Below are 12,232 nucleotides of genomic sequence, written 5' to 3' on the forward strand. Positions count from 1 at the left end.
CCTAGAAGACAAAGAAACATATTGCACTTTTCCCTTCTAGTGCAAAGGCCGAGTTACAAACAATGGCTCTTTTGACAACAAAGGCATATGATGGTTGCTTAAGGATATTTTTTATTTCTATCACTACACCTACTCCTCTGTGTCAAAGAGTACAGGTGCTATCAGTATTGTGCATGACCCTATGCAACATAGCTCACCAAGCATATTGGTGTCGATGCTTCCTTCATATGCTCCAATCTGCAGGATCAAATAATTCCTCTTATCTCTTCAAACTCAGTGTTGTTGATCCACCATTATCTAGGGAAGGATTTTATTCTCTAGTACTCCCTCCATTAACTATTATAAGATGTTCTAACTTTTTTCTGAATTAGGTGTATATAGACACGTTTTAGTGTGTTTTGTTCACTCATTTCTGTACGTAGTTCATATTAAAATATCCAAAACATTTCGTATTAGTGAACAAAGGGAGTATATTTTTATACTTAAAAGAAGGAATTCGCCCTCGCCCTTTATGGTGATCCAGCCGGGCATAGCTCCCCCCTGTGGCCTCCGCCCCAAACATACCTCCCCCTAAACATGCTCGAGTGCACTCTTGCTCCTTTTCTAGACCATACACCATACTCTAGATTCTCTTTGCCGAGATCCTTATTTAGTAGGAGTACGGGACTAAAACATTGCACATTATTGTTGCTTCCCTGGGTCAGATGAGTGGTCGGCACCTCCTTCTGCAATGCTGTCACCCACCATCCCGTTCTACCCTCCGTTGTGCCATTGTTGTCGCAACAAGGATGGTGGCAACCTCGCTTGCGCCGATGTCTCTCGCGTGACGTCGTCAGAGCCTTCATCCTCTCAAGTGGCATGAATGGCCAAAGGGGACACTGCCGCCATGGCTGCTGGCATTCCCTTTCTTGGATTGTGAAGTGATTGGGAGTGAGACTAAGGGAAATATGGGAAATGAAACGATTACTAGCGTATTAGGGGAATGAGGGCCAAACAAAACCGCTGAGATGAGTTAGGCCTACTACCAAAATGGTAGTTGTATTCTTCAACAAAGTGGGGACACACTTTTGATGGAAACAAGACCAACAACAACAACAACAACAACAACAACAAAGCCTTTAGTCCCAAACAAGTTGGGGTAGGCTAGAGGTGAAACCCATAAAATCTCGCAACCAACTCATGGCTCTGCCACATGGATAGCAAGCTTCCACGCACCCCTGTCCATAGCTAGCTCTTTGTCGATACTCCAATCCTTCAGGTCTCTCTTAACGGACTCCTCCCATGTCAAAATCGGTCGACCCCGCCCTCTCTTGACATTCTCCACACGCTTTAGCCGTCCGCTATGCACTGGAGCTTCTGGAGGCCTGCGCTGAATATGCCCAAACCATCTCAAACGATGTTGGACAAGCTTCTCCTCAATTGGTGCTACCCCAACTCTATCTCGTATATCATCATTCCGGACTCGATCCTTCCTCGTGTGGCCACACATCAATCTCAACATACGCATCTCCGCCACACCTAACTGTTGAACATGTCGCCTTTTAGTCGGCCAACACTCCGCGCCATACAACATTGCGGGTCGAACCGCCGTCCTGTAGAACTTGCCTTTTAGCTTTTGTGGCACTCTCTTGTCACAGAGAATGCCAGAAGCTTGGCGCCACTTCATCCATCCGGCTTTGATTCGATGGTTCACATCTTCATCAATACCCCCATCCTCCTGCAACATTGACCCCAAATACCGAAAGGTGTCCTTCCGAGGTACCACCTGGCCATCAAGGCTAACCTCCTCCTCCTCGCAGCTAGTAGTACTGAAACCGCACATCATGTACTCGGTTTTAGTTCTACTAAGCCTAAACCCTTTCGATTCCAAGGTTTGTCTCCATAACTCTAACTTCCTATTTACCCCCGTCCGACTATCGTCAACTAGCACCACATCATCCGCAAAGAGCATACACCATGGGATATCTCCTTGTATACCCCTTGTGACCTCATCCATCACCAATGCAAAAAGATAAGGGCTCAAAGCTGACCCCTGATGCAGTCCTATCTTAATCGGGAAGTCATCGGTGTCGACATCACTTGTTCGAACACTTTTCACAACATTATTGTACATGTCCTTGATGAGGGTAATGTACTTTGCTGGGACTTTGTGTTTCTCCAAGGCCCACCACATGACATTCCGCGGTATCTTATCATAGGCCTTCTCCAAGTCAATGAACACCATATGCAAGTCCTTCTTATGCTCCCTATATCTCTCCATAAGTTGTCGTACCAAGAAAATGGCTTCCATGGTCGACCTCCCAGGCATGAAACCAAACTGATTTTTGGTCACTCTTGTCATTCTTCTTAAGCGGTGCTCAATAACTCTCTCCCATAGCTTCATTGTATGGCTCATCAGCTTAATTCCACGGTAATTAGTACAACTCTGAACATCCCCCTTGTTCTTGAAGATTGGTACTAATATACTCCGTCTCCATTCTTCTAGCATCTTGTTTGCCCGAAAAATGAGGTTGAAAAGCTTGGTTAGCCATACTATCGCTATGTCCCCGAGACCTTTCCACACCTCAATGGGGATACAATCAGGGCCCATCGCCTTGCCTCCTTTCATCCTTTTTAAAGCCTCCTTCACCTCAGACTCCTGGATGCGCCGCACAAAACGCATGCTGGTCTCATCAAAGGAGTCATTCAGTTCAATGGTAGAACTCTCATTCTCCCCATTGAACAGCTTGTCGAAGTACTCCCGCCATCTATGCTTAATATCTTCGTCCTTCACCAAGAGTTGGCCTGCTCCGTCCTTGATGCATTTGACTTGGCCAATATCCCTCGTCTTCCTCTCCCGGATCTTAGCCATCTTATAGATGTCCCTTTCACCTTCCTTCGTGCCTAACCGTTGGTAGAGGTCCTCATATGCCCGACCCCTTGCTTCACCAACAGCTCGCTTTGCGGCCTTCTTAGCCATCTTGTACTTCTCTATGTTGTCTACACTCCTATCCAGGTATAGGCGTCTGAAGCAATCTTTCTTCTCTTTAAGCGCCTTCTGGACATCATCATTCCACCACCAGGTATCCTTATCTTCGCTTCTCCTTCCCCTGGACACTCCAAACTCCTCCGAGGCCACCTTACGAATGCAATTCGCCATCTTCATCCACACATTGTCCGCATCCCCTCCTTCCTCCCAAGGGCCCTCCTTAAATACCCTCTCCTTGAACACCTGAGCTACCTCCCCCTTGAGCTTCCACCACTTCGTTCTAGCGACCTTGGCACGCTTATCCCGCTGGACACGAATCCAAAAGCGGAAGTCAGCAACCACCAGCTTATGCTGGGGTACAACACTCTCCCCAGGTATCACCTTACAGTCTAGGCACACACGCCTATCTTCTCTTCTCGAGAGGATGAAATCAATCTGGCTAGAGTGTTGACCACTACTAAAAGTCACCAGATGTGATTCTCTCTTTCTAAAGAGGGTGTTAGTTACAATCATGTTGTAGGCTAGAGCAAAGCTTAAGACATCTTCTCCTTCTTGATTCCTAATGCCATAGCCAAAGCCCCCATGCGCCCCTACAAAACCTGTGTTAGATGTACCCACGTGGCCATTGAGGACTCCTCCTATGAAGAGCTTCTCACCAATCGGTACACTCCTAACCATGTCTTCCAAGCCTTCCCAGAACTCCCTCTTGGTGTTCTCATTGTGGCCTACTTGCGGGGCATATGCGCTGATAACATTGAGAACCAAGTCCTCAGCTACCAGCTTGACCAGGATAATCCGGTCCCCACGTCTCCTGACGTCTACCACTCCATACTTGAGGCTCTTGTTGATCAAGATGCCTACGCCATTTCTGTTTGCAGCCGTCCCCGTGTACCACAGCTTGAAGCCGGTATCCTCCACCTCCTTCGCCTTCTGTCCTCTCCATTTGGTTTCTTGGACGCAAAGGATATCAACACCTCTCCTCACTGCTGCATCAACTAGCTCCCGAAGCTTTCCTGTCAGAGACCCTACGTTCCAGCTACCTAAGCGAATCCTCCTAGGCTCAGCTAGCTTCCTTACCCTTCGCACTCGTCGAGTCAAATGCGAAGACCCTTGCTCATTTTCCACTACATCCGGGCGCCGATGTAGCGCGCCACTAAGGATGCGACGACCCGATCCTCGCTCACTTGCCACCGTATCCGGATCAAGATACGGCGCGCCACTTGGGGGGTGACGGCCCGGCCCTTGCCCATTTTCCACCACACCCGGGTTCCGATGTGGCGCGTCGCTGAGAGGGTTACGCCCCAACGAAAATCTTTTGGGTTTCATCTCCATAAGAGTGGCTGAGTTTTTACGTTGGCTCGCCAAGCCTATCACAACCCTCCTCGTTTACCCGGGCTTGGGACCGGCTATGTTGAGACAACAAGACCGAGTGGGATATAGTCGTAATCTATCAATCCCAATTAATAATAATCTACTTTTTTCTTGGCAAACTTTAACCCCTACTTTAAAATAATAATTTGACCCAAACACTAAACTAGCGTTGACCATAAACTTTTATACATCACACCATATTTTCAGAATCTACGAAGTAAGGCGTATGAAAAAAGGGATAAATCTACACACGTAATTTACATGTAACCATTATAATTATAAAGTTCTAGAAATGCTATAGGTAGGTTTGGCTAGATGTCTAGGCTCGTGTCTACATTCTATAACATCATATGTTTGTAAAAGAAACATTACAAAATATTCAAGTCTATATAGCAGATAATCTCCTACAAAGAAACATGCTTTTCTCTTTTGGAATAACTAACCATAACCTTTTTTTGTGGGGGAAATAACCATAAACTTAACAGTCAACTGAACAGCAACACAACTAAGGAAAAGAAAATATAATCAAAATATACATAGAATAAGAATGTGTTAAATAGATAACCATGTCGTAATCATCACTTCTGGACAAATTTAGGGTGGTTGATAAAACAGAATCATTACCTTTGAAGCAGAATTGGGATTTGGTCATTCCAGAGTTCGAATAATTCTGTAGAATGAATCAAAACTGTCACATAACTGAGTGTAACTGGTTGGGTGGTGAGCTGATCTAGAGGTGGGGTCGCGACTGCATCGGCTGGAGCCTCGGACTGTCAATTTGGACAAACCGATTTAAATGCAACAGCAGCAGCTTGCACAATGCTAGGGATTTTCACTGTCTGCAATATCAATAGAAGCATTAATGCTTAGGAATGAGAAGCAGGTTGCACTGAACAAACCTCATCCAAATTTGTGTTTTGTACTGGAAGCAAGTTGCTGAGCTTACATAGTGCTTAAGTTTCACTTCCTAACGTACGACGATGGACTGTTCGCACCTTTCTTTGCAACCAGCAATACAAGCGGAGCGACAATGTGCAAACTGATGCCGCCATGGTGCCGAAGGCCCAAGCCATCACTTTTATGTGCAAAATAAATCCTTCTGGAATATGCGCCATTTTGTTGCCTGCTGCAATAGCAAGAAAATTTCTATTGTCACTTTCCACCAGCACTTGCCAATTACATAAAGAAATACTCCCTCTGTTCACAAAATATAAGATGTTTTGGATATTTCAATATGGACAACATACGGACTGAAATGAATGAACAAACACACTAAAATGCATCTATATACATCTGAATCAGAAAAAAAAAGGTTGAACATCTTATATATGTGAACCGAGGGGGTAGCATTCTACTAGCACATGCCAATTACATACAGAAATAACATTCACCAAATTCAATTAGTTGCAAGATCACAAAAGAGTGGATAGCTAGTTAATAAATCAAGCTATTCTGATTATTCAGTGCCAGTATTTTAGGTACTAATTAGCTAGTTGTGTTTTTGTTTTTTTCTCCATGATAGAATACACTATCATTTTCCAATCAAGTCGAAGACCTATGGCGTAACAGAAGAAACCTCCAAAGATTAGTCGGACCAAGAAGAGCTGATCAACTTCTCAGGAGGGCAACATTCATCATAAGTGCTAGAACAACTGATGTGTTTTCCCACTATCTTGCCACAAACCATTCAGAAACAGATAGTTGGCCACCGTATGAGAATCTCCTGATAACACATGTCACTAGCTATACCTAGGTAGACACCGTATGAGAATCTACTTGAAAACCTAACAATTTACCTTCTTCTGACATCACCACCTAAATAGACGAATCAAGTGACATAGTACAAGCTGAGCCTGTCCATAATGATCTTCAGCCATTCTTTGAACTTCACATTCTACACATTGTTGTATTTTCTCAACGTGCTAAGTTCATAATCTAAAGAAATAATCCATTTCTGGCATTCATCTGATGAGAAGTAGAACTCTTGTTGATTTGCTTTTTCCATTGGCTACCAACAACAACAACAACAACAACAAAGCCTTTAGTCCCAAACAAGTTGGGGTAGGCTAGAGGTGAAACCCATAAGATCTCGCAACCAACTCATGGCTCTGGCACATGGATAGCAAGCTTCCACGCACCCCTGTCCATAGCTAGCTCTTTGTCGATACTCCAATCCTTCAGGTCTCTCTTAACGGACTCCTCCCATGTCAAAATCGGTCGACCCCGCCCTCTCTTGACATTCTCCGCACGCTTTAGCCGTCCGCCATTGGCTACCAACTATAAAAAAATTCTACCTCTTCATTAGCAATGCTGGTGGTAATCTGTCATCATCATCTTTAAAACAACACTACAGCAAATTAGCAGCAGCAGGTTGTATCTTGAATCTCGTCAATGAACCCGCTACGAAAGATGTAGGAAACTTTGCCATGATTTATGTAGATGTAGATTGATAGCCCTTCCAAATCATAACTTCCGTATATGTTTCCCTAAAGAAAAAGAGTGTGCTGTGTGAACTGAGTGCACATTATGATTCTTTGCCTGATGCTAGAAAAAAAATCTATGTTTTGTAACAGGACAGCTGATCAAATATGGTTTAGTCACAAAATTTATATCTTCTTTGTGAGTTCCAGCGGGGCAAATTAGCAGCAGTAGCAAAGTAGTAGCAGCAGCAGAGCATCACGCGGCAAACGGTGGGAAGCAGGAGCATCACGGCAAACATCTGGGAAGCAACAAGATAACGCTGTAGGAGGGAGTCTACCTTGTCCGTGGTGGCGGGCGAGGCGAGCGTTCCGCGGGAGCGAGAGAGCATCCTCCGCCGCGAGCACATGCTCTGTTCCCTTACCGCGTCGCGACCGGCAGGCGGAACCAGCGGCAGGAGGCGCCATGCGCACCGGCGTGAGGAGATCTGGGCGAAGACGCCCTCGGTAGCACGAGGACGGGGAATTCCAGGAGGAGCATGACTGGGTCCGCCGCCTCGCGTCCTCTTGCATCGCTGTGGCCGTCGTCCAGCTACCTCCGGCTCAGCGTGCTCGCGGCGCAACAGCCTCCGTCGGCAGCTTGGACCTGAGGTCGGATGCCGAGACCCCCAGGCGCCCGCCGCGCCGCCGCCTCCCTCATCCTCTCCAACTCCCGAACCCGACGAATCCCCTGCTCTGCTCGAGCGGCAAATAGGGTTTCCTACTAGCCGAACCGGAGACCGGGAGAGACGTGCACGACCCAAGGCCCATTGCATTGCAGCGAGCAAACCGCATATGGGTCAGCCCAAATAGCTAGGAAACGTATTTTTTTTTCACGGTTCTTTCTGGTTTTTTCCTTTTTTGTTAATCCTCCTTGACTGGTTTTCCTTTTGTTTTACTTTTTCTTTTTTATTTTACTATAGGAAAACTGCCCGTGCGCGGGAAAAAACCACATACCCAGGCCCTGTGTTTTGATATTGACTATTGGGATCAATATCGCCTGGAGACAATTTATTTTGATATATGTTTTCGTTGTGTGTGTCATAATCTGTGTATATTAGTGGACCCGTTGCGCCAAATGACGCAGAGACCAACTGAAGCCATGTATACATTAAAAAAGAAAATCCATGATTTAGTTGGTTTAGTCCTGGGCAAGCACATATGGTAACAAATTTAATGCTCGTTCTGCCAAATGACACAGAGTACTATTTAAAACCATGAGTGCTTTAAAAATGCTCTACTTGTTGGTAAAAATAGGTTTTAGCAACCACATAGGATGCCAATGCCACAGTCATATTTCAAACCCGAAGTGTTTTGGAAATGTTTGTCTTTGTCAATAAAATTGGGTTTTATGAACCACTCAAGTACCAATTCAAACCCTTTAAAAAAAACCTTAGATGCCGAATGACGCAAAGTCCCAATTTAGACCAAGATTTATCTAACATGTTTCACATTTATCCTTTACATATAAGTGTTAGATACAATTTCATTGCACATACAAGTTTTCAAGCGTAAAAACAACAATATATTCAAAAGAAATAACTTGATAGGAAATTGTGCCTATTGCTAAACCACAACTTGACAACATTAATGTAAATATATATGACCAAGTCATACTTCCATAATACATCAAGTAACATGGATTCCACAAAAAGTTTTAGCTTCAGATACTGATCTATCTTTGTCTTCTTACCCTTTTTCTTCTTCGAACTTGAGTGTGACGCCTTTCTCTTATTCATGGTTCTTGACCAACAATTTTCGAACCATCATATTTAGCTTTTTATTCCATAAGAAATCTGTAATGGGTCTCCACCCATATTGTCAGCAAGTTTATGAGGGAAAGAAAGCACAATAACTGGATTGTTGCTTGTTCAATTTCAACTTAGCATTTCTAGACAGTTATGGTAATTAAAGCTCATATATTGTTTCCAAAAGCAAAGCTAAGAATGACATATACAGAACTGTAACAGGGAAAGTAGGAAAATTAAACCATATACTCTGAAACATATTGCAGAAAGAGAAGCATGCAGCACACTTCCTTGAAATTTGAGCACAAGTGAACATTCATTTTTGTTGAGCCTGCTATTTATCTATGGAGGAGCATGGATAAGAAAAGACAGAGATTTAGAATATATATGAAAATTCACATATATTTTTTCTAAAATCCAATGGAAATGTGTTGGTCCACTGGTCTATCAGGACGGTATTCTCATATTCCAGGGAATACGAGATTCATACAAAAAGAAAACATGGGACATAGGTGGGGAATGTCTTTACGGCAAAGCAAGTAACTAATCAAGAAATAAGCCTGCTCATTCCATTTTTCTGGAGTAAACATTGCGATGGCACACAATGGCAAGGCAACAAATTGGAAATTTAACAGCTCCACGCGATTTGAGTAGCCCAAACAGAACCTTCGCATATGTACATAGGTAGCCATATGGAGCATAACCATATGTAAAAAGGCAATCCTAGGAACACTTCATTTCAAAAAGCATGCCAGGCAACTAATAGTTTGTATAATAAAACCTCTATGGATAGAAGAAAACAACTTCCAACGATTCAATTGTACAGACTAAAAATTTCACCGGGAAATGAGAAGAGCCCGCAAAATATATTAAGTTACAGAAGAGGCACCTGAAATACAGTAGTGGCTAGTTTGGCACAAAACCTACATATATTCGAGTGCAATTCACATCCTCTGGGCCATTGTTCTCACGCACATTTACCAAGTAGAAACCTACATATATTCGATCTCTAAAAGAAACCTGACACGAATCATCTGCTACTCTAGGAATCAGATTTATCACGGCTAACCAACATGGAACGAGCAAGCTTCTTTCTTGATTAGTTACTTGCTTTTCCTTAAAGACAGTCCCAATGTCCCACAAATTACGTAACTAAAACATCAATAGTTTTGTGTAATCCCAATGTAGAGATGAAAAACTGAACCACCACGAAAGTAAGTAGGAAAGAGCAAACCTTGACCAGGAGAACAAAGAAACAACATCGCTGCAGGATCGCCTGTCCCCATCTCATCTCCACCTCACCTCCTCTCTGCGGCCTGATTGACAGCGTCGGATTCAGAAAGTTCTGTGACCACAAGATCCACAATAGATCAAAGTACATCTAAGAATACATACAACATATAGAGGCATTTGGGCTACACAATTCTTGCATAGATGGGTAGGGGAGAGAGAGAAAGAGATCATGAGCGGAGGGGAAAGAAGGACTGGGGAAGCTCATCCTGATATGCACCCCTATACAGAAACCATGCAACCTACACACACAAGGCATTGTTGCATCTTAACAAGGACTGTCATGATATAGAGATGAGCAAACATCATTTATCTTTCCAGCGATCAAATAAGCTTGTACATAAAAGGAGTTTTATAGCTAAAATAAAAGGCTATCGTATATGATTGTAAATATGAAAATCTGAACTAAATGAATAATGCATTTGTGCGTTTTAAAAGGATCGGTAGCTTCCCCAATTTCGTTGGTCAAGGCACCAAAACCTGGACACATTAACTCTTCGTCTACGAATGAGAACAACAATCTTAAGCAGTGAACTCAATGACCCACGTTTTGTTCCTCTGACCTACGGCAGCAAGCTAAATAACACCTAGGTTGTGTTTTATCTCATCACACAAAGAATGTAAATCATCACTCCATAAGATCAAGATTGGCTATTTATTCTACTTCTACCCCCCAACGCATGAAAATGCAGCTCCGTTTGGAATCTGCTCCCAAGTCAAGTATTTTCTTAAGCAAATAGGCACATGGCAAAAAACCAAACCAGACCCCCACCTCCATATATGCTTCATAGATAGTTGTTTACCAATTCTAGTTTTGTTTGAAACATCAATCATAAATAGCTACTGATTCATTTCTAAAATAGAAGCGCACCAAAAAATAACTATTTGAAATTACAAATAGGGATAGGCCAATAGATGACCTCTTTATTCCATAGGAATCGCAAAATCCCAAAAATTGATAGAATTATCATTTTATAAATGCTCGCGACCTTAAAGTTAACAATCTCCTCAAATTAGCATATAGAGCTAACATAAACTTAAGCAAGACTGTTCAAATGATCATGGTACACGGTGGATTTATCATAATTGATATTTGGCTGGAAGTGGATAAGTTCTACAGATATTCTAAAGCTCATTTTCAGTAGTCAGATAAATTGACCTGTTGTAGCCGCCTCCAGCCGCCCGCCAACACCCATGACATGCCACCATGGACGACGTGCACCTGATTCCACCAGGAAGCCGATCTTGTACCATCGCTAGTGTGCGCGCGCCTGAAGTGCACGGTGAGGCAGATCTTCCCTTCGTGGTACATCTTCATCCATATCACATCCACAACAAGAATCACAATCTACAATCAGGAATCCACCCATGTAGACAGTACGGAAAAGAAAACATGATGCAAACCTTGTGGGACTTGACATCGAGCGTGCGGAGCTCAATCTCATGCACAGAGCGACGGGGATGTCGAACTGGAGGGGGGAACTCATAGCGGCAGAGGTTGTGGATGTACCAGCGGGTGCCCTATGGGTTGGCGGCAGAGATGTGGAACCAATGGTTGTCCTTGGCCTTGTTCACCGAGGTGTAGGCGATGAGGGCGCGGTACTCCTCCTTGAGCCGCCGCCGCCACGCATCGTCGTCCCATGGACCCTCCATCACCCCCTCACCTTCTTGATTTCCTCTGCTCCGCCTTTGCCTTCCTATCCTCTCCCGAGGACTTGCCACGGCTCTCTGGACCTGCCCTTTGAATTGGTGCGCAAACGGATGAGGCGAAGTCCGTGTGGGGTGGAAGAGGTGGGGCTCGGAGTGGAGCATGTGAGGACGGAAGAGGAAGAGCTCGGGGCAGACATAGACAGAGGAGGAAGAGCTCGTACCATGGATGGAGGACGGATGCGGGTCGGCGGCGGCTAGGGTTCGTGCGGCTGAAATGAGTGAGGGAGGAAGGAGGTGGGGGCGTGCGGCTGTGGGGTTTGGGCGACCAATGGGCTTTTCGGGATGAATGACCAATCGCACTGTTTCACCCCGCACCGAGCCAACACATCGCGACCCCATCGACGAAGCGGCCCACTCGTCATACACGCGTGAAAGAAACAACAAGGTGAAACACACAGTGAATATCTAACGGATGAGGAGAGCCGAGGCGGGATTTTTACCCCGATCTGACGACCACGAATGGCCCAATAAGGTCCTTATAGGTTTAAATATGGTAGTCCAACATTATCCAATTCTTGTCCATGTATGTATGGTGCAGTGGCGGAGCTAGACAAAGAATGCTCGAGGGGCGAAAGGAAAGTACACACATTCTGAGGGGGCCAAAGACTATACTTTCTAATTAAGCACCTCCCAAAAAAATTCTTTGGATATTTTGTTAACATTGGGGGGGGGGGGAGGGGGGGACATGG

At 44.5% G+C, this 12,232-nt stretch overlaps 1 protein-coding gene across 2 annotated transcripts; it reads right to left on the reverse strand.

Moving 5' to 3' along the window:
* Positions 1-4,267: 4,267 nt before the first annotated feature.
* On the reverse strand, positions 4,268-11,768 carry LOC123041996 (uncharacterized). Of its 2 annotated transcripts, XR_006418690.1 has the most exons (5): positions 11,238-11,768; positions 10,993-11,145; positions 8,489-9,888; positions 5,286-5,462; positions 4,268-5,178 (listed from the first exon to the last, which is right to left on the reverse strand). XR_006418690.1 is itself a non-coding variant. In XM_044464529.1 (4 exons), the coding sequence occupies exons 1-4, from the start codon at positions 11,473-11,475 to the stop codon at positions 8,568-8,570; spliced, it is 420 nt and encodes a 139-aa protein (XP_044320464.1). In that variant the 5' UTR covers positions 11,476-11,768; the 3' UTR covers positions 7,830-8,567. The 2 variants fall into 2 exon arrangements, 1 of the variants encoding a protein (XP_044320464.1); XM_044464529.1 differs by lacking the exons at positions 4,268-5,178; positions 5,286-5,462 and having other exon boundaries at positions 7,830-8,591; positions 9,778-9,888; positions 11,344-11,768.
* Between the last annotated feature and the right edge of the window lie 464 nt (positions 11,769-12,232).

This window comes from Triticum aestivum, chromosome 2B (genome assembly GCF_018294505.1).
Source record: "Triticum aestivum cultivar Chinese Spring chromosome 2B, IWGSC CS RefSeq v2.1, whole genome shotgun sequence".
Lineage (NCBI taxonomy): Eukaryota > Viridiplantae > Streptophyta > Magnoliopsida > Poales > Poaceae > Triticum > Triticum aestivum.